The following is a 22,881-nucleotide window of genomic DNA, read 5'->3' as shown; positions in this document are numbered from 1 at the left end:
ACAAATGTGATGCAACTATGCCAGGGGTAGGCAATTATTTCAGCTGGAGAGCCATTAAATTAGTTTTGGTGAGTTGTTGAGGGCACATTCATCTCTCTCTCTCTCTCTCTCTCTGGAACTTGGCTAGAACTGTAGTTTGTCAGGAGCCGCAGTGCTCAGCTGTGGACCCAGATGGGGACTTCCAACATGGCGGGCAGGCAGCAACAGATGCTGTAGACACAGTCAGCAGGTTTTGGAGCCCCAAGTCAGAACCTGTTGGCTGTGTTCACAGCTGATGCCACAGATACCTGCCCGGCATGGCAGAAGCTCTTGCCTGGGTCCACAGTTGATACCACTGGTAGATTGTGGGTCGGGACTCTGGGCGGGAGCGTCCGCCACTTTGGTAGGGTGGCAGTATCAGCTGTGGATGCTACTGGCAGGTTCTGCTTCAGGGCTCCTGAACCTACAGCTGATGTCACTGCCTGCCTACTGTGGCAGAAGCCCCAACCTGGGTTCACAACTGATGCTGCCGCATCAAGAGCTAATGTTGCTGGTTGGAAGCAGTCCAGCCTGCCTACCTGGCATGATGGAAACAGACCTGCCTGCCGACCTGCCCAGCACCAGGCTGCAGCCAGAGCAACAGCCACTGGTCACCCACAGGCCAGATTCAATGAGTTGGTGGCCACCTGCACATGGGCCAAATCAAATCTGTTGGCAGGCTGAATATGGCCCACCAGCTGTATTTTGCCCATCCCTGAACTATGCATGTAGCAAATTCAGTGCTAGGATGCATTAGGTGAGGTATTTCTAGTAGAGAAGTGAAAATATTAATATCATTATACAAGACACACGTGAGATGTAAAATATAAATAATTGAGGATTAAATTTCTGTTTGCTGTTTGCCATTTAAAACATTCATTTGGAGTAAGAGGAATCTGTTTACCAACATTTGTTTTTAGAGACTATGTATTTTCCAACCTGTTGAATAAATAGTGACTATGACATCACTTCCTAGGGACAAAGGGCACTATTCTATACTCAGTAGCATATGTCCTACTCCCAAAATCCTTTATTTCTGTGTAAAAGTCCTATCTTTCTATCATACTGGGACTTTTTCCATTTGAGGCGTGTTTGATATAGAGAGTAGTAGTCAATGGCTCGATGTCTAGTTGGTAGCTGGTATCAAGTAGAGTGCCCCAGGGGTCAGTTCTGGGGCTGGTTTTGTCTTCATGAATGACCTGGAACATGGCATAGAGTGCACCTGCAGCAGGTTTGTAGATGACACCAAGCTGGGGGGAATAGCTGGAGGGTAGGGCTAGGATTCAAAGGGACCCAGACAAATTGGAGGATTGGGCCAAAAGAAATCTTATGCGGTTCAACAAGGACAAGTGCAAAGTCCTGTACTTAGAACTGAACAATCCCATGTATGAGTACAGGCTGAGGGCTGACTGGCTGGGTGGCAACTAGAGGAAAATAAACTGAATATGAGTTAACAGTGTGCCCTTGTTGCCAAGAAGGCTAATGGCATACTGGGCTGCATTGGTAGGTGTGTTGCCAGTAAGTCAAGGGAAGTGATTAGTCCCCTCTATTCAGCACTGGTGAGGCCACATCTGGAGTACTGTGTTCAGTTTTGGCACCCCCACTACAGAAAGGAACAAATCAGAGAGTCCAGTGAAGGGCAACAAAAATGATGAGGGGACTGGGGGACATGACTTATGAAGAGGGACTGAGGGAACTGGGCTTATTTAATTTAGAGAAGAGAAGACTGAGGGGGGACAAAATAGCAGCCTTCCACTACCTGAAGTGGGGTTTGAAAGAGGATGGAACTAGATTGTTCTCAGTGGTGGTGGATGACAGAACAAGGAGCAATGGGCTCACGTTGCAACAAGGGAAATTTAGGTTAGATATTAGGAAGAATTTTCTCACTATGAGGGTAGTAAAACACTGGGACAGGTTACCCAGAGAGGTGGTGGAAGCTCCATCCTTGGAGTTGTTTAAGACCCAACTAGACAAAGCCTTGGCTGGGATGATCTAGTTGGGAATGGTCCTGCTTTGAGCAGGGGGTTGGACTAGATGACCTCCTGAGGTCCCTTCCAACTATAACTTTCTGTGAGTCTATGAGTCTTTGCCTGTAGGCACCAATGCTGGCTCAATATCTGTTTGGCCAAGATGTTTAACAATAGACATATATGTTTAAAATGAGATTTTAAATGCAAGTGTTTTACAGTTAGTCCCCTACAGTAACCCCCAATTCAGGGGCATGTAAATGTTCTCATAACAAGATATTGGTGCACCCTTCAGCTTCCACTGAAATCAGTGACAGCTGCTAACTTTACAATACTTTGGACAAGTAAGCTACTTTTTAAAATATCTAAATATGGATTACATTTTGCTACCTATTAGATTTTACAGGTTTTTTACAGTGAACCAGTCCACTGTTAAAAAAAAAAGAAGGTTATAACATTGTGCATGTTCTGTTATTAGATAACAGACCTACCTGAATTAATTTCATAGTTCTATTGAAACCTCTTCTAGTTCTCATGATCAAATCAGACTTTTCCCAATGAATTCAGTGCAAATACCAGCCATCATTTTCAACATTGTGTTTTAAAATGGTTTTAAAACACCATTACATGTAATTAAAACAATTTGTATTTGTTCCATTTGTTTTTCCCATTACATTCTTTGTCTGTCACTATAAATGCTTTTACTTGTTGTAGCAAGGCTCATATTTTGCCCATTTGCAATGTTTCCTGGCCCCAGTTACATTTAATTCCATTATAGTCACTGTTTATAACAGTGCCTCCTCATAGCATTCAACAGGGCTTCTCTTTATAGGATAGTGATATAAGAGTGTAATGTAGTTGCCAAAAAAGTAACCATGGATAGTAGCCTAGGAAGCCACCTTGTTTATTTTGTGTCTCTACCGAGAGGGATAATTCATTGCACATTGTTACTAAGGTCTTCAGTTAATTCAGTAATTTGATTCTGTTAGTGGACAAACCACAGAATAAAAATGGAACATGTCAGTTGTGGACTCACAGCTGTTAAATTTTTCAGATTTAAGAATTGAAACTAGTTCCGAACACATGCGTGAATCAAACACATACATTTTGTTGAATGTTTGCATGAATGAAGGTGATGCAAATATTTCTACATTTTTGGCATAGTAGAAAAGAAAAGGAATCATACACGTTAAAGACAGAAAGGATCTTCTAGATGTTCAGATTCATCACTCTGCCTGGATTATTCCCTATTCCCAACAATAGAGATCCAGTTTTAAAAGTGCATTGTCATCAGAGATCTTCCAGTGTCTTCAGATCTTCCACTGCCATGTATCACTCTGGTATATGCTATATTATTTTGTTAGGTTGCAGCCTTAGAGGTCCAATATAGTTTGAAGGGATGGCAGAGTTCAGTGCTTCCATTAAGAGATTTTTTTGAGAATCACACAGATTGACTACCAAGCTATTGTTTTCTGAGTGCTTATACTACATTTTCCTTAATTACTTTTACCTTGTTTTTAACAGCCGATTAGTAATGTTTGTATTGTGTTTATTGGCTATAGAAAGGTCTTACACCTAAATCCATCAAGTATAAAAATGGCTTAGTTGGGTCCTCTATTTAAAATGGATCATCTCATCAGAAAGAAGAAAAAAATAATTCTGATAGATCCTATATATGTAAAGTTCTTCTAGAGGCTTTAGAAGGACTATGGTAAAGTGAAAGGCTATCACATTTAAAATGTAATAAAAAATAAAGTAAATCAAAGTAAAGTCTATAGTCAAACTCCTTAATTGTGATGCATTTGCTGAGTTTCCCTCTTCCATCGTCGGCCCTGCTCTGATGCCATATGGTCTACCATGGAACATTTAACTTGTCAGATATAATGGATTGTCCTGGAAGCAGATTTTTGCTTTGAGCGTTCGGCTCCTTTCTTGCATTTCACTCTCAGCTCCAGGCTGCAGGATGAAGGATTGTGGTGGAAATGCAAAGAAGAGACACACAGTTGATTCCCCTTAAGAGAGTGACCTATATGCCACAAAATTTTACCCACGTAAAGAGGCATTATCCCTGTCACTGACCCTAGCAGGCTGCATGTCAGAACCATTTAAATTTGTCTGGACTTAACAGATTGCGCAAATGTTTCAGAATCAAGTGCTTAGGAATAATAAAAGCTTGTCATTTCAACTTATGCAGTAACAGTGCAGCTCACATTGGCCAAGGGATGAATATTATTTATTGTGACCTACATGTAACCTAAGCTGCCTGGTTTGTAGACCTTGTGAAATTAAGTTCATCTCCCAAGGCTACTGAAACTTAAAAAAATATTATCTGATATGAAACCCAAATAACCATTATTCTCTCTGTTGTAGTGGGGGAAGTTAATGTTTGAAGTAATAATTTTTGTGGATGGGCCAGTAGCCATTAAATATTTCAGTACATTTTGCATGTTATGACTAGAAGCTAAAATCCTTTTACCTCTAGGTTTGCCACCCCAATCTGAGATCTGTGCCTTCTTTGAAACATTAGGCATCAGTCAGCAATAGGAAATAAAATATTTTAATTGGTGAATTCTTAAGTATGTAGAGGTTTTTAAGTGGCCTGTAATGCAAACTTAGAGTTAATGGTGATTTTTGTCAAAGAAAAGGATTTTTGTAATTTTCTAGTTTTAGTCTATTATAATAAAACTTCTCTAAATAAAACTGAAATAATAAAATATTGACTAAACATTATATCTATCTGTCCAGGGCTGCCCTCAATTTCACAAGTGCCATTCTGTGAGATAACTTAACTATTAAGGATGAAATCTTGACCCCACTTCAGACATGTGGGAGTTTTGCCATTGATTTGAATGGAACTAGGATTTTAACTCTGGAGAATAACATATATAAAAACAGTGTGAATTTTTAGGAATGATCTATTCATCATTCCTTCCTTAGGCAAAGTTTCCACTGATGAATAAATAGAGTCTTGCTCCGGAAAGACTCCATAGCTTGCTTTTAGTACTGAAAAACTCTAAGAATGACCATAGTCTAGGAAGAGAGTAAAATTCCTTTCTATGCAAATCGATTTTTTTTCCTGCGTATAAATCAAACAATCCTAGATTTGCTTTTAATTGGCATTTGCCCAACCTCATTTTTCATCTGCTTCTGTGCTGAAGTTTGTTTTTACCAATGTGATGAATTTGTCTGTATTCTCAGCCCAAATTGTTATGTCTAAAGTCATTTAGGAAATCTCAGGCCTCAAATGCAATCATCTTATTAGGGTGGGCATGCCCTCTGCTGGATATTGCAGATTTAAGTCTCCTGAGTGTTTCACAGTATGCTGTAATACACCAGGTCACTCCTGCTGTTGGCCATGCTTCTGAATGAAGGTTCAGAGTGAAATTGTATTTTGGGGTGGGTTTCCTCCTTCTCATTAGTTAATTAAAATTATACAGCACAGATTATTGTTAAAATGTATAAAATATATATATATTCTTGCCAATTGATATCACAAATCACTAATATTTCTTTTAAATAAAACATTACTGTACTATTTACATATTCATCTTAATATAATACAATACCAGAATCTAATGCCCTTATACAAATATAGAAGGCAGGTGGTAACAGGGAAAACTGAATCAGAGAGAGACAAAATCTTATAATTTTATATTTGAGTTTGACTTATTGATACAAGAATATGCTAGGCCATGGTTTATGTAGGAGCAATTTGGTAAGAGAAAGGTTAAGATCTGGCAATCTTTGTTCAGTTAGCCAAAGATGACAAAATATGTATATTTACCTATTCAGGTACTACAAAAACATTCTTCTTCCTCCACCCAAACTGCAAAAAACCAAAACAAAAAAAACCCAAAACAAAACAAAAAAAACCCAAACCAAACTAAAATGTAAGACAATAAGAACAACAAAAAATAAATAAAATATTAATGCAACAGTCAGATTTTTAAAATTCTACTCTACGTGCCTATATATTTTTGTTGTTCATAAAATGTGATGTGAAAAACTGTGAAGTTCTCTGGTAGGACATCTCATGGACATTAATCAAGTAAAATGCTTCACAAAGAGGACATCACACTTATCTTTCCTCCCTTTAGAATGGAGGGAGTCCTTAAAATGGTGGGAAGTCTTGCTGGGTTAATAACCATTTAAACAATAAGCCAAGACTTCAAGTTGTCAGGCAAAATACCACCATCAAATGAGAAATTAATCTAATTTCTAAATAATCTCTTGATCTCTATTCATGTCCAGCCTGGCTTGTTTTAGTAACTTTTTAATAAAAGTTTAGATAGGAGAGGGTTTAAAGACTAAAGATTTAAAGCTTGTGCTCATAGGTTGTATCAAGGTTTATTCTCCTTTTTCAGTTCTGCTCCTTTCATGGCCTCAGATTCTTATCTAGCTTATTTAAAAGTAGTTCTTTTTTTCAGGCTTGAGAGGAAACCTGGGTTTCCAGACACATGATGATAACAATCTCATAATCTACAGTCCTTTAATGAACGAGGGGGGATTTTTTGTGTAACATGTTTAAATAAAAAAAAACAGGTTTTTTTGACAACAAAATACCCAACATTTATATCCTACTCTTACCTTTTGCTTAACAATATTGATTTTATTACATACCATTTTCCTATGTGCTGAGTATTTATGTAAATTTGCCCCTTTCTGTTACTTTTTTACTCAGTAGTACTCTGTAGTAAATAGTACCCTGTTTTTGAAAGTTTGTAATGCCAACTTCAATCAAACTCTTGTCTTTTGACATTTGCAAGTGCCAAGGCTGTGTATTGGTAGGACATGATGCATTTTTATTAAGAGTTTTCTCCAAAATAGGGGGAAAATTACATGGCCAAAGTTAGAGTCCTCTCATCTGAATTCCTGCATAATTTTCCCTTCTGGCCTTAAATCCATGACTATATGAAAAAGAAAGGTGAATGTGAAGTTAGAAACAACTTAGTATTGAGGTCTAATATACCAATATAATACAGTTTCTTCAGAGGCCAATAGATAACAGCAATTGTTTTTGTTCATATACATTATTGACTCAGAAAATGCTGTTATGTTTGTATTCTTGTCCCAGTTAGAGCATGGACTAGATTCAAAACATATTAATTTTTTTTGGTCCACTGAATGCAGTGTTGCTTGTTGGTTGTATTGTATCTATGACCAGTAAGTAATGATAATAGTGTCCTGTGCACTGATCAAAGACATAATTCTACCAGGTGCTAAATGCTGGTTGCAAGCGTCTGAATAGTCTCAGCTGTTATTGAAATCCATCAGGGTTGAAGGGGGCTTAAGTTTTATGAGATCAAACCCATAATGTATATTGGTTGTATAGAAATATGTTATTAAGACATATAGTATGTATAAGTACCATGAGCAAATGCTTACATCCTCAAAAAACCTGGATCAAAGTTGTGTTATTCTCACAGGGAGTACCCTGAGTTTCAAATAGTCCAAGGATCAAGATACCATTTAATATAAATTTGGCACAATCTGGTCCATGGTATATTGTTTAGTTTCTTGTAATTTTAAGTTCTGGGTTTTTTTTTTTCTATGATATGTAATTTAAAATGCAAGCAAACACAAAGCCATGTTTCACTCTGATACATGCTATATTATTTTGGTAGATCGCAGAGGCAGGGTGTGCAACTGGAGTTAGTGTTTTATGAATCGATCAATAGCAAAGTATTCTGGTGTATCGGTGCATATTTATACCATGAAAACAAGAATCATTTGAAGAGCCCACATAGCACTATAGAATCTTTTGGCAGCGGCACCATGAAGAATATTCATTTGTTCACACATCTCTTTGTCAAAACATGTGCCCCTTTCCCTGCAAATGTGGTAGGCAGCAAGGGGTGCTTTAGAACTGAGCATGTGGGGAGCATCTTGTGGAATTCAGAAGAACTGGTAGACCAGACACTGGGCTTTAAAAAAAAACAAAACCCAAACCCCCCAAAAGCAATTAGCTTGGTCCTGAGGATATTCAGGAATTAGACTTGCCTATTTAAGCATCAGAGCCAATGAGGTGAGTCAGCGATGAAGTGCCACTTTGATGCCAATACCCTTGCTTTAGATTGTTTGAGGCAGTTCCTTAACATTATTTTAGTGTAGGTTTTAAGATTTAATTTCCTTTCAGTTTTGATGGTACTATTTAAAAAAAAAAAATCTCCCATTGTAACTGCACTTGCACTGGCATCGTAACGTTTCTTTAGGAACCATTACTGTTTACTGCACACCAGTAGAAGTGCAAAAACCCTCTGTCATGTCAAAATACCCTTCTCCTGAACACCATACAACATCTATGGGTGTGACGGCATTAAATTATAGGGATTAATATATCCCTTGATTTTATAACTTGTCCACCGTCCCTTGTTTAGGTCTGATATGTCATAAGTTTCTTTGCTTCATGAATTTGGAGCACAAATTTAGCTTTAAGAAAATATCCTACAGACTTAATGTCAGTACTTCACATGTAATACAAAGCCTGAAATAGCTCATTAACATGATACTTCCATTACCATCAGATAAAATTCATTGTAATGTAAATTATACGATGCAAAATCTCATTTAAATACATGGGATATTATGTGCTATACATCCTATACCTACAAGTGCAACAGTAAGAGAGTGATACATATATATATCCCCAAATCCTATACCCGGCATGAGGAACTAGGTTGGGTATCAGTTTATAGGCACAAGTAAGAGGAATTATACCCATACTTTCAGCTTCAGAACAGTAGCAGAGCTGATCTGCAGATGTTGCTCTAATCCAGCAGCCTCCTGGGTCCTTGTGCCCCTATCTAGAGAGAACAAGGGCTATTGAATCTGTTCACGAGCAGTTCCACATAGCCTAACTATTGAATCTGTTCACGAGCAGTTCCACATACCCCACCCTCCCACTCTCTTTCTCTCCGTAGAACTAGTATCCATAATACCCAAGACAGGTGTGTACCTGTTTCCGCTATCAGGCTCCTAATACTCTGTATCCAGTAAATTGCACTCTTTGCTCCATTCTAGTTTAAAATTCATATTTAAAAGCCAAAATGTGAAAAAGATGTTGTTGCACAGAAAGAATAGTGATAATATAAACACAAATGACTGCATCTCTCTACCACATGCATAACAAAAAGCTCAAACCTATATTCTTAAATTATAACTTGAAACATTTCATTGAAAAATGTCAGCTTTTTATTTTAAGAGTAGCTTTTTCTTTTTAAAATTTCAAAAAATTAATGTTTTTGTTTCTTCTATGCTGATATTTAAGTACTATTTCTGCTGGGGGGGTGAGATTTATTTTCCTGTATTTTGTCTGATTTATAAATTAAATTGTACACGTTTTCAATCTGAGAAAAAGAGTAAAAATGAATATCTACTGAAAATGGAGCCCTTCTCTCAGAAGCTGTTGTATAGGGTAGTTCTGTTGTCAAACACATGCTGTATTGTAGCCTAGCAGGTGGTGAGTTAAGTGGTTCCTGCATCTTTACCTATATAGTGCCCAATCTTGTGTCTCTTACGCAGCTAAACTCCCAACTGAAATGCAATGAAAATAGGGTCAGCTCAGTTAGTTAATTCTTTATCCTCATGATAAAAAGCATAATGCTAATAAAAACTTAGTATTATGTATGTCAAGAGCTATGAAAGTGCATTATGTGCATTGTATAATGACCAAATATGAAACTGTTACAATTAGAAAAGCGATTCCATTCCAATCCATTCTTGAGTTGCTCATAACTTTTTCCAAAATATCCTTTAGGCCTGGCATTTATCATGCTCAGACTTAGGTCACAGGCAATTTCCTCTCTACTCCGTTTTGGATCTTGATTTGTCATTCTTCTTGGATAGACCAACCCATGCTGATGTAGTAGTAGTAGTAGTAGTAGTAGCAGTAGCAGTAGCAGTAGTAGTAATAGTAATATAAGAAGTGTACCTAAACCAATACAACAAACCTGAACAGCCCCAAATTCTGAGCTGTTCAAAAGTAAACCAGATAAATCCCTTAAGTAAAATAGGCCTCTTCCCTTTGTCATGAACTAAAACAGCTTAGGGTTTTTAAATATAGTGACATCAGAAACCTGGATTTGAATTTTACAGCTTGAAAAAATATGTCAAACATGAAATCAACACAAATATTTAACTCAATTTATAGCAGTAGCTGCACTTCCTTCTTAGCAGATGGATAGAGATGCCTCATGCCTCCTTATTCTGCCTACCAGAGTAAAGACAAGGTGCCCTATCTCTCAGGGCAGAGAAAATGTAGTGGAGAATTAGATGACTTGCATTTAGGCTTTGGAAGTTGCTTAGATTTTCTACTTAATTTGATTAATTTTTCAAAGTGCGCCATGAGGAGGCAAGTGATTTTATTATTGATTGATTGGCAATCCTATACTGCTTTATTTTTTTGCAGTCAAATGAAAATGCATCAATCTGTGAGTTTAAGCAATCATTTTAGTTCAGTTTAGATAGGCAATATTTTTGTTTCTTGGGGTATACAGAGCATAAGACTTCAAATTCAATGTGTTCATCGGGAAAGAGGAGCTGCATGTTGTTTTATAGTTTGATTGGCGTACATTGTGTCAATTCATTGATTTTTTTTTTTTAAATAATGGCCTGTTAATAAAAGAGATGCACATTCTCTGTGCTATATTAAGGAGAAGTGCATATTTAAAAGTTATTTAACTCTCTACTGTAGGTCAGCTTCTTTTATGAAGCTTTGATTCAGTTGTCAGAGCAGAAAGCCACATAAGGATATATCTTTTGTTACATGTGCACAGTGCTAGAAATAAATGGCACATTTTAACATTTGGTCCTCTAGGTAAAAAAATTAATCAGATGTCTGACAAGATTTGTTATTGGTCTGTATTTCAAGCTTTTTTTTTTTTCTTTTCCCTGGCTTACAACAAAAATTACTAACGGGTACTTTTAGGTTTTAAAATATGGACAACAGTACTCCATGCAGTAAAAGACTTGAGCGATTAATGCTACCCTTATGCCTCTTTTGAGTAGTTTTAGCCATGGGGCTTGGCACTGCCACCATTGTCTTTGTGCCAAAAAATATCCGCAGCGGCTGCCGCATTCTACTACTAGAGGGTTGTCTCGAAAATTCCGCAGTGAATGCGTCGGGTTTCTACATCACTCTGGGCTCTATCTCTTTTAAACATTTTTTTAAAATAACCTTTAAGCTTTTTCAAACCTTAGAAAGCCTACACTACAGACTGCTGTATTCGAGGTGCTGGAAATCATGCATACTGTACAGTAAATGCAGAAATTCAAGAGAAGCTTTTGTATTTGTGAGCACAAATAGTTACTTAAAGAGCCTACTGTAGCATATTATCAGCGCTCTTGCAAATTTTATTATCTGAAACAAATGTGCCAGTGAATTTTAAGCAGAAAATCAACATCAAGACTGTAGCTAATTTTAAATGGACAGTTTATACAAATGATGTTTTTCCTACAAAATGAAGCATCATTACAAAAACGATGTGAATTTTCTAATTACAATTAATAGTGAAAATATATGTATTAGTAGAAGTGTGTGTATATGTGTGTGTTTTAAATGGTTTATTGACTTTTAAAAATGAATTGTGGTTATTTATTCTTAATAGAGAAGGCAAATTTCTAGCTGTATTTTGGGGGGAAAAGATGTAAAAAAATTAAAGACTTACACTATCAGAATGAAAAATATTCGCTCATGATCTCTAAAGCTATCTGTTTGGTGGTAAAAGTGGATGCTACAGATGAAATCTTTACAAGGAGCATAATCCTAAAAAAAAGTCAATCTCCTGCTGGCTGCTGTGCCGCTTTGGTACCTCACAGACTTCGACAGAGTCCTGGACGAGTGCCCATTGATGTCATGGAAACACTCAAATTACTGAGAATGATTCATGTCTATGCTGTTCTCTTATCCTCCCCCACACAAATAGAAGTAGATTTTTAACCCTGACAACTTGTAATTTGCAGTGGGTTTATTTTTGTATCTGGATAAATATTTTTTAACAACTGAAATTAAGATGAGGCTGCCTGTATCTGATATGATAGTAAAGACAACGACTGATATCTATGCAGCAATGAAAATTGCTTTTAGAGTTCCATGTGTGTTGTTGCTTGTATTCAGTTCCCCTCACCCTCTTTTTTTAGTTCATAGCATTTGTCGTTTGCATTGACTTTCTGGCTTTAGAACAATTAGCCCTATTGGGGCGATGTGAAATAACACACATAACTCCAGACACGTACCAACAAGATGTTTTGTTTTTCAGATCTCGGCATTGGACCAAAGATTCGAGATTAGAGCTGCGTTGTCATTTCAATTTTAAATGTTTTCTCTAGAGTCTTCCTGTTCACTTAGTCTAAAGGGATAATAGTGTAGAAGGTCCATCAGTTTTTATTACGATGTAGAAGTTCTCTCAGAAGTTACTAAACGTGTAAATGTCTACACGCTATTGATATCCTGTAAATGTCTTTGTTTCTGTAATAATTTTTTCAAAAACAAACTGCATGTTTTTAAATCAATCTACAATCATTTTAAAGAACACGTGTTTTCTTTTTATTTCTCCCTCCCCTCTCCTCATTCCAGGTTCCTAAGAAAGGAATATGCTATAATCTCTTTATCAAACTCGTCCAATTGGCCTGAGCTCATCATTATAATTCTAATAGAGATCAAGAGATACAGTAGATTTCTATTAAAGAACAGGTTCATAAAGTTAGTTAAAATGTGTATACAACCATTTTAAGAACTGTTAAAATGAACCGCATCATCCTTTTTTTTTTTTTTTTTTTTTAGTAGTCTGTCACAACATAGGTCTCCATAAAAATATGACCACGCTGGGCAAACTGTTAAATAGTGTCCCATGAAAATTGGATTTTGTAATATTTTAGGCTGCTAGTCAACCCTGTCTTTTACAAACACATTTCATTTTCGTAGACCGGTTACATTTTATAGACTGAAATAAAAGAGTAAACAAAATTACAAGTTTTGTTTGCGCATTAGATATGTTGTTATGATGGCATGATATTCCCCAAATAAAGTAACATTTTTCTAAGAAATAATCTAAGAAAATGTTTGTAAAAATGTGATTTAAATAGAGATACTTGTTAAATGATTCTCTTTAAGTTGGTAACGTACTATTGCACTGTGTGGTGGTATACCATAGGTTTGACTGTGAAGCGATCTGGGCCTTAGACATGGATACTCAGGTGTCATTGGCACTGATAGGCATTTCATGTATAGATCAAGTATAACATATGGCCTGTTAAAAATCGGAGTATGTGGCATTTTATATGCTCCTAGCCATAATAAGTGTTTTTTTGCTATGCTCCTGGTTGTTTTTTTTCTGATAATTGTCCTACCATTCCCTTGTGAATACCTTCACTCTTTATGCCAGTATATTTTGTACCATCCTTCCTGATTGTTCTTTGTTTCAGGAGCATTTGGTGTACTGCTACCCAGCCCTGACTTAGCGCTTTGCAACAACCTCCTCTTTGCCAGCTGATGTTTTTCAAGACCGCTCCTCCATATATATAAAGAACCTTGCTTTTACTAAAAATATATCATGAGTCTAGCCATCAGGCTCTTGGATCTGTGTCTTTCAATAACTACAGGGTGAAAACTAGGTACTTCGAGTTGGCATAGAGTCTTGGCAGTTGTTGGACCTCGGTTCAAGTCCCAGACTGCTGGTGCAGTAGGAATTGTGGTTGAGAATGGCAAATTTCCAACCAAATTTCTCTTTCCCAGGTGTAAATTCCATCATCATGTTGATCATGAGGGACTTTACACTTGGGAAGGAGAGTGAAAAGCAGAGTCCTGAACAGTTTCTTTACTGAGTTCACCATCTGGAGAGCCCATGATTGATTAGCTCTGCCCTCACCAGTGAGTGTCAGTGTAATCAATGGGAATTACTATGCTGGGGTCACAGTACAGGTAGTCAGCCTGCCGTGTAAATAAAAATAAAATTAAGAGAGTGAGAGATGGAAAAAATAAATAGGGAGGAAGAGAAGCCTACTTGCCTATTTGGAAAAATGGTGAAAGCCCTTTAGATTACAGTTTTAGGAAGTGTGTGGAGCAGTATAGCTAAGAATAGGAAGTTTATTTCCACATTATCATACCCAGAATTAAAAAATCTTAATCCTTTTCTGTTGCCTACTTACACGACACAGTCAGCAGTGCCTGTTTTACATATGTAAACACCAGTATGGAAATGTAAATGAATGTCATATGAAATGCCTGGAGAGGCTGCATACTTCTTTTTTAACTGTTACACCTCTATTTTTTGTTAACAGGTAAAACAGAAAGGGGTTCATATTCATCATATGGAAGAGACTCAAATTTACAGGGTTGCCACCAGGTAAGTGAAAATCTATGCAGTGGAAAGACTGTGATAAATACCCTGATAAATTACATTTGTTTTGTGAAGTTCATTATGCATCATGGAGCTTGTTTCCATAATGCAAAGAAGTTTTTGAAAATAGGCATTTTTTAAAACTCCTCTACGGATGTTTGTAATGCAGATATTCTAATTGAGATACAGATAATGTCTACTGTAAGTATTTAGGTCAATCTAATAGTTCTGTTATCGAAGCCATTGTAAACTATCCATTACTGTCCTTTGCAGCAATGTCTATACTACTTTAACATAACAGTTGCTACTTAATGGCACAACTTAAGAAATTGTAAAAGTGGAAACACACCACGGAGCATGTGTCGAGCCCTCGTTTTGGATGGCTACTGCAATAAATTTGTAGTTTTCATAGAGTCTGTATGATGTTGTGTGAAAACAGGGTTGTATTGAGGGATAAAAATGTCTGTGAAAATATGATTTGTTGTCCCTTTTTGTTTCTGAATTGTTTTTGGCTGGAAGTCAAGGCCAGCAGGCTAACAGCAAAGCCGTCTCAAGGGAAGCATGCGTGAGCTAGAAAAATAAGAGTAGTTTAATTAAATAATAAAATGCCAGTGTAATACAAAGGTATAGCATGTGTGTGTTTGTGCCTCTGTGCACTCTGCATTTGCATACTTTTAACTCTCCAGAGAAAGTCTGAGTCTAAAAATACTATCAATAGCCAAAAGTCTAAGCTTTGTTTCAAGACAATTGATTTTTAAAAAAGATGCTTTCCTTTTAATTTCAGTAGCAATATTAATAATATGTTTAAATTCATTTTGTTTTTTGAACACTGTTAGGCTTCCTTTCCTTTTTTTAAGTGCACTACATTTTTTTTTTTACTTTGGAAAAAAACTATTGAAAGAATTTAATAACCTTTTTAATATTCAGAGCTTTATACTGTTTAATTCTGCTAGAAAAAAATGCATATTATTTCTCTAATAGAAAGGGGAATACTTTCTCCCTTCATCCCCTTCATATGGCCATGCTTTTTAATAATGTTTTAATAATAAGCAGGGGGAGGAGGGGGATCTATTTTGATTTAAAGAAAAAACATTTTTAATTTAGCATAGGAAAATGTAAACAGTTCAAGTAATTAAACAGAACTTTGCCTTCAAAGTGCACACAATCACTAATAATATATCATTGAAAGCTGGTATTATGTTCCTTTCCCTGCATCTGTTTGCTTTTTCAAGTTTTGCCTCTCCGGCTGATTCAGATATGCCATTATTTTCCATCCAGTTCTGCCGTTGAAGATTTGTCAGGATGAGAAAAAGCACGGCCAGGTCAGGAAGAGAGTAGTGCGCATGTCGGAGTGCAGTTCATCCAAGTTTATTTGGAAAGAATTCTACAGGAAATAAATGTACAGCCATTCCAATGCAGGAGAAACATCTTTGGAATGTGAGCGCAAATGTTCGCAATAGATAGCTTGGGCAAGGAGCCTCTCAGTGCTGTGTCTCTAGTGTAAAGCTTTCAATTCCTGTAGAAGCTCTGTTCCTGTGTATCTAATTTCTGAGGGTCAAGGCAGAGGTCATTAGAGTTTTGGGGAGAAGGTGGTTGACAGCATACTTCCTTTCTGCAGATGGTGATGGAACAGGCTATTTTCAGTGAGGCCCCTTTTGTTAGCCAATGAGAAAAGTCATGCTTACTCCTGCATCCTTTCTTACTAATAGGAATTGGCATGCTTCCTTACAGACATCAAGATTTTCCTCTGCTGACTAAAGGGCCCCTTTACTTGTGAAATCATCATTCATGTCGTTTGAGTTTTGGGGCACTTTTTTTATGAAGTAGTGAATACTGGGCTTGAACTGGAAAGGCAGAACTGGGGAATACTCCCGCTTCCCCCCATTGTTTAAAGCAACACTACAAATATTTATTATTATATGAAGTAGGAAAAATCCCTGAATCCTTCTGGTATATTTCCAAATTCCAGGCATGAATTTAAGCATATGTTACACACACAACCTCCAAATGCATGTGATTTTATGGATGCCTTAAATGACTTTGAAATAAACTACAACAACAGTGAATTTTTTCACAATAGTCAAAAGAACACACAAACACAGTGAAATTTTGAGTCAGGCTTGTAACTCTGTCTTTATCTGTCTTGAAATAACTATGTTAGTGCTTTCAGGTTCTAGTTAAATATATTCCTTTTTCTTTTATACACCCTACATGTTCTTACTTAAGCTTGGTCTGTTGATCCTGTTGTCCTCCATTACTGCACTCATTTACTGTTCATCTGCTCAGACTTTCTTCTCATATAGTCTCATCACTTGGTATGACAGCCTTCTTCCTTGCAGCTTCTAGACTTTTGAGCTAAGTACAGACAGTCAAAAAGCCCAAGGCTGAATTGATTCAGTCTTTGCAGGTTAATCTAAAATGCAGAGATTAAACTGAGAAACAACTGGACAAACATTCACTTTTGATTCAGGAAGTGCAGCCACATGCCTGCAGTGGCTCAAGCCAGAAGCCAGGGGCACTAGAGCATGGCTCTCTGGCACACAGCCAGCATGGGCTTCCTCTTCTTGCTGCCCCACCAAGGTCTCTGGGATTTGCAGTCCAATCACAGCAGAAGTACCCTGCAGGTTTGCTCATCACCTCCTCTTCCTGCTTCCAGCTGTCTCTGGGATTTCTAGTCCACAGTTGGAGTCAGCAGTAAGTTTTTAGCCGGGCAAGGCAGGGCAGCTCTGTACTCAGTGGAAGGGAAGTTTAACTCCCTTCCCTCGTCCCAGACCCCAGCCAGGTTTTGCCTTGAGGGGGCAGTCCCTGCCTCCCCCCCACCCTTTCACTGCTGAAGCAGACAGCACAGCACAGCCCAGGGCTGGAAAGCATGCTGGGATGCCTGGGGGGCTGTGATTGAACTTGAACCAGCAAGGGGTCTGGGATAGACACTGCATAAACTGGTTTGACCCAAATCATTTAAGTCTGATACTACATTCAACCAAGCTCATCTTAAACCAGTTTCTCCCATTATGTTACTGGTTTATGTGCACTGAATTTCTGTTCTGTTACAGGTTTAAACCAGTTTATGATGACTTAAACCAGTTTATGTGTAACTTCTGTCCCTAGCCCTGACTACAGCAAAAGCTCTGTTATCTGGCATACCCCAGGAATGGGGGATGCCAGGTAACAAAATATGCTGGTTAATCAAATGTTCACTGTCTGGTGCACTCCCTGGCATCAGTGTGCTGGGGGACAGGGAGGGGTGCCCCAGTCAAGCTGCTTTGCCCCGTGCAGGCAACTTTGCTCTGGGCTGCAGGTCGAAGAAATGAAGGAGAAGAACTCAGCTCGTGGCAGCAAAACTAGAAGTGGGACTTCCAGTTTCGCTTTTGCTTCATCCCTCAGATGCCGGTTAATGGAGCTTTCCGGTTGATAAAGTGCCAGATAACACAGCTTTTCCTGTAACTTTTTATATACCAGTAATTCCAAATCTCATCTGAAAACATACTCTGGCTCTTTTGGTGATGGTTTTTAATTTTTCTTTCATTTTTATTGAATACTTTTCAGTACCTACCAGTCATTCAGACATTGTTTTGGTGCCCACAAAGACCCTATCAAAATAAGTTGTATTATGTATAAGACTTGCATGAATTCTTAGTGCACTGTATGAAACGTTGTGCTGAATTTTCTAGATGCATGTAGGTGATTTAAGGATGACTGGTCATAGAGCTGTGTTATTTGGAATCTGTTGGCAAAAGGTCAGTCTTAGAAACGAAGTGTTCCAGGGGGAGATTCAGGAGACACGCTGCCACAAGCAGGTATGATTATTATTGCTACTTGTAGAAAGCCCAACTGGGATTGATATTTCACCATTCTGGATACTGTGCACACACATATTGTGGATACTGTGTCAGTCATTTCCCTAGAAGAGCTTATGAATTAAATGGGCAATGCATGGGAAAAGGGAGATATCATTAACTAAGTTATAACTGAGGCTCTGAGGCCCAGAGAGCAGTCCAAATCACACAGGGAATCTGTTGAACTAGAAACTGAACTAACGTCTCCGGGGATCTATTTTCATGCCTTACTCCAAGACCTCCATCCTTTCTTGGATTGTCAATGGTTTTAGCAAATTCTATGAATCAGCCATTCAGCAAGCAACTGGAATTCTTACAGGATAATTGCAGTATCACTGTAATAGGTGGAATGATTACCTGGGAGAAAAAGGCATCATGATTTCCCCTTTTTCATGTGAAAAAGCCTTATGGCAGCAGCTAGATTGGGATTCATAGACCGAAGAGACTGGCCATTGATTAATAATTTATCTTCTAGCCCAAAGAGAGGATAAAACCTTAGAGAGCCTCTTGAATTAATTCCATTGGTAAGGTATTTATTTAGAACAGGTCTGTCCAAATTACAAACTGCAGGGGACTGCACACTTCACTCCCCAGTGAGTGCCACATATCATATTGGTCCTGTGCCCGTTCAGGCACCCCTTTTGCTGATGCACTGCATGCCCATATGAGCACCACCTGCCAGACTGCTGCACCACATGGACACCGTCCACCCACTGCTACACCTTGTACCTGGACAGCCCTGGACTCAACCTCCCTCCCCACCCTGCACCCTCCCACACACCACACTGTCCCATCCCCTGGAGTTGGAGCAGGAAGCTGCAGCTGGAGGAGGAAGGGGAAGGCCCTGGTTGCTGTTGCAGCCAAAGTGATAAGGGGAGCAGTGGCCAAGTAGGAGCCTGGCAGCCACAACTCAGACCCCTCTCTGGCTGCATGAAGTGTGTGGGCCACGAGTTGGATAGCCAGGGTTTTGAGGACAGCTAGAATTATGAATCATGGCCAGAATGTCAACGTTCCCCCCGCCCCCCCAAAAAATTTACTAAGACCCTGAACTCTTCTGTAGTATTTGATCACGTGGAAGTAAAAAAATTATGACTGATTAGAGAGGGCAAATTGAGTATTTTATTGGGCTACCAGAAAGTGTTCAGACTCCTCTCTCTGATACCCCTGATCATTAGGGCTATGCGAAATTTCACAGGGTGTTTTGTTTCAATGCTGTTTCAACTTTTTCAAGCTTGAAACAGTGAAATTGAAATGAAATAAAAGGTTTTGAAACAGCCTTGAAATGAAACAAAGGCACTTGAAATGTTTTAAAAGCTTTGAAATGTTTCGAGTTTCGAAGCTGGGCTTGCTTGCAGGGAAACAGAAAGTAAGAAGAGGGAAGGGGAGAAGAGGGGAAGGCCTGCTCTCATACTGACTGTGTAGCTGGCCAGCGACTGTGATCCTTCCCTGAGGTCCCTTCCAATCCCAGTGCTCTGGGGGAGGGACAGAAAAACAGCTGCGCCTTAACACACACACAGAGTCACATGTCACAAGTTTTACTTGTCAGCAGCTTGAGGTGCAGTTTCCCTGAGTCCCCTCCACCCACCTCCTTGAAACTTGACAGGCTTCCTGGCCTCAGAAGAGACTACCATTCCTGCAAGTTTCATCCAAATCAGGCCAGAAACGACAACATTATAGGCAGTTTCATGCTTCCCCATTATAGCTTATGGGCGAAATGTCAAAACAGCGTCAAAACAGTGAAACAGTTTCGACGAAACGAAACAGAACAGTGCTTTCGAAATTAAACAAAACTCAAAATGGCAAAACACAAGTCAAAATGAAATAGTGCTGTTTTGCAGATCATTGAAAGAAAGTTGATTGAAGGTGTGGTGTTTGTTTTACTTTGTTTTTTGCTTTCTGAGTGGGGTTACCAAATAAAGTCTTTAAGAATCATGGGACCAGCAGTTTGGCTTAAATGGAATCAAATGGGTGTGAATATCAGTTTGCCATACATGTTGATGATTGTAACTTAATCCTTCAGGCAATGCCCTGGAAATGGAAAGAGGGAAAGAAAAATGGATTGCTAGAAGTTGTGACCTGCCTCTTGTTTCATCTGCTTTCCCTCAGAGAATTTTCACTCATTAAAAAAATTATTTGAATTCAACAACTATGGGGAAAGCATTGCAAAACATTACAAAATACAAGGTGAATTTCGATTGAGGGGTACATTCCTGCCTGTGCTGCCAAGTAATAAAGGTTCATGGGAGGTGATAAGGAGAGTAAGTAAAGTAGATCAGCATTGACTAGATAGGAAGAAATAGAAATACCATCTACAAGGAGATGCAGTCATCAGGATCCCTGTCCAGTACAGGGACTGTTGTTTAATCCTGGGTCTAGGCCATTATAAGTAGCCCTCCAGACAGTAGAACAATTAGGATTTAGTGATATACAAGGCTTGAGGAATTGGAACCCCCCCAAAATGACATCCCAGAAAGGGTATAATGGGTTTCTGGCTTATGTTTTTGCTACCTGATTATATGTAGACAGCACTTCCTGGAAAAAAGACTACTGTATACCAGGTCAAGCCTTGGAGGCAAGAGTACAGGCAATTCAGGATATACTAAAGCTTGGGTTTATCAAGGAATTTTGAACAACTAATATAATCTCATATTCCTTGTTCCTGAGCCTGAGAAGACAGTGCAGATTTTGTTGATTCCTGAAAGGTAAATTGCTACCTCCAGATGTCATGCATTGTTCTGTGTAGACATATTCCTGGACCAATTAAGGAAACTTGAAAATCTAATGATATTGGACTTGCTACCTATTAATCTTGCCTTAGACAAAACTTTTTCCACCTCATCAGTAACGAAAAGTTTACCTTTTCCTTTTCTCAGCCTACACAGAGCAGTGAAAGACATATTCTACCTTACATCAGCCCATTTAACTCTAAGGCCTCTGGCCTATGCTCTAAATGAAGACCTAATAAAACTTTCACTGCCCACAGTGGGAGCAGGTAAAACCCCATATTGGGAACCATTTAATTCCATTATAAGTGAACAGTCATCAAAGACTGTTCATAGACATAGAGCAATCATGCAGAGTTGCAATGAGGACACATTTGAATACACTGAGAGAAATCTTGTCCCCACTGAGTGCCACAATTCCTATTATCTTCGGTGGAGCAAGGATCTCACCTATTGTCTTCATGATTTACAACATAGCATTGCTCCCAACAATGGAGATTTTAATTATCTTGGTGTCTGAGGACCAAGAGAAATGATAGATTTTTCAGGATTTTTTAAGACAAGTTTTTATTGACCAAAAATACTTGACATACTCTTTGCTAGACTTTGTGTAATCCTTTATATGTACTCTTTTCTGGACTTTGACATTGCGATGCATACTCTGCACAGTGTAGAACAGTACACTTGGTCCCTCACCCAAATAGCTAATGGTCAGAGGCACAAGGGCCTTATGTATTGCAACACATAATATTGCCACACCAAACTTTTTGGTGCCTAGCCCTGGAAGCAGAATTTACATATCCCAATTAAGTACCTAGAGATGGGATTCACAACAGCCAGTGAGCTGATTGAGCAGGGGATACCAAACCAGGCCAGTAGGGAATACTGAAGAGAGGAATGTGGCTGAAATTATAGTTGTGGTGTGTGAGAGGTGGCTATAGTGGACCCTGTTGGAAAAATGGTTGTCATTGAATTCAGTGGACTGGACTCAATGGCCCAGGCAGTCTCTTTCAGTCTGTTTTACTAAACGCATAAATAATGTTGAGAGCAGGGACCAAAAAATCTGACATCCTCTTCCCAGTGCAATGCTCTCATCAGGAACCAGAGTCCCTCTTACTTCCCTCCTGCCCTGTTAAATTTATATTCCTTCCTATACCACTAGTGCAACATGTGATGGGGGAGAAGGGTACCAGCCCCAGTCCAAACTTAGGGATGCCAGAATGGTGCCCCCACCCCCATGAAGTCTGTGCCTCAGCAGCAGAAGCAGCTCTGTGGCATTGCTGTTACAGCAGCAGCGGGGTGCCCACGTCACGCTGCTCCTGTAGAAGAAAGAGCTGGGGTGCTCAGACCATGCTGCAGCTGTAACAGTAGTAGCTAGGGACTGTTTTTGAATCCTCATGGTAGGTAAGATTTCCCTTCCCACCACCCTTGGAAGCCCCTCACTGCCAGCACTCAATGGCACTTCCACCATCCCCCACTCCAGGCAGCAGGGTGCAAACCCTGCTCCCTACGTCTCTGTTCCACATAGTGGCTTAGCTCTGACAGGAAGTATTATATGTGGTTCCCATCCAACCTAGACGAGAGCCTGGTGACCAGGAAACTCTCCTGGAAAGTGGGAGATGTAGGTTTGGTTATACAAAAACTATATAAAAGCTGGGTGTTGGCAGTAACACTGCCCAGGACACTCCACATTTTTGTCTTGCACTGAACTCAGTGCTATTAAAACTACGTCTCTCCCTTACAATGAGTTGGGCATGTTCAGAGCACGCCTACCAAAGCTGTCCTCAAGGGACTTGGTGACAGATACCCAGGTTGTGAACCCCCGATGAGTGTAGGTGCTGAGCTGTTTGACTCAGCCAAGATGGAAATATAGACAGCAGTAGCTCTTCAGGGCAAAACGATATCTGGCAAAAATATATTGGCTTTCTAGCATTTAAATGACTAGGTGGGGAGTTTATTTATCACTTATTTGGATGTAGGTGTTTACAATCTACCTAAGTTG

The 22,881-nt window shown here is 38.9% G+C and overlaps 1 protein-coding gene across 15 annotated transcripts in view; it reads left to right on the top strand.

Moving 5' to 3' along the window:
* TCF4 (transcription factor 4) overlaps positions 1 to 22,881 on the top strand; it is a 360,805-nt gene that overhangs the window by 158,243 nt on the left and 179,681 nt on the right. For all 15 annotated transcript variants that reach the window (XM_014517565.2, XM_025198159.1, XM_014517561.2 and 12 more), the window contains one exon: positions 14,262 to 14,326. In XM_014517565.2, the coding sequence (XP_014373051.1) occupies positions 14,262 to 14,326 (65 nt within the window). The remainder of the gene's footprint in view (positions 1 to 14,261; positions 14,327 to 22,881) is intronic.

This window comes from Alligator sinensis, unplaced genomic scaffold (genome assembly GCF_000455745.1).
Source record: "Alligator sinensis unplaced genomic scaffold, ASM45574v1 scaffold701_1, whole genome shotgun sequence".
NCBI classification, from domain to species: domain Eukaryota; kingdom Metazoa; phylum Chordata; order Crocodylia; family Alligatoridae; genus Alligator; species Alligator sinensis.
This window is presented reverse-complemented; position numbering and strand designations above follow the sequence as displayed.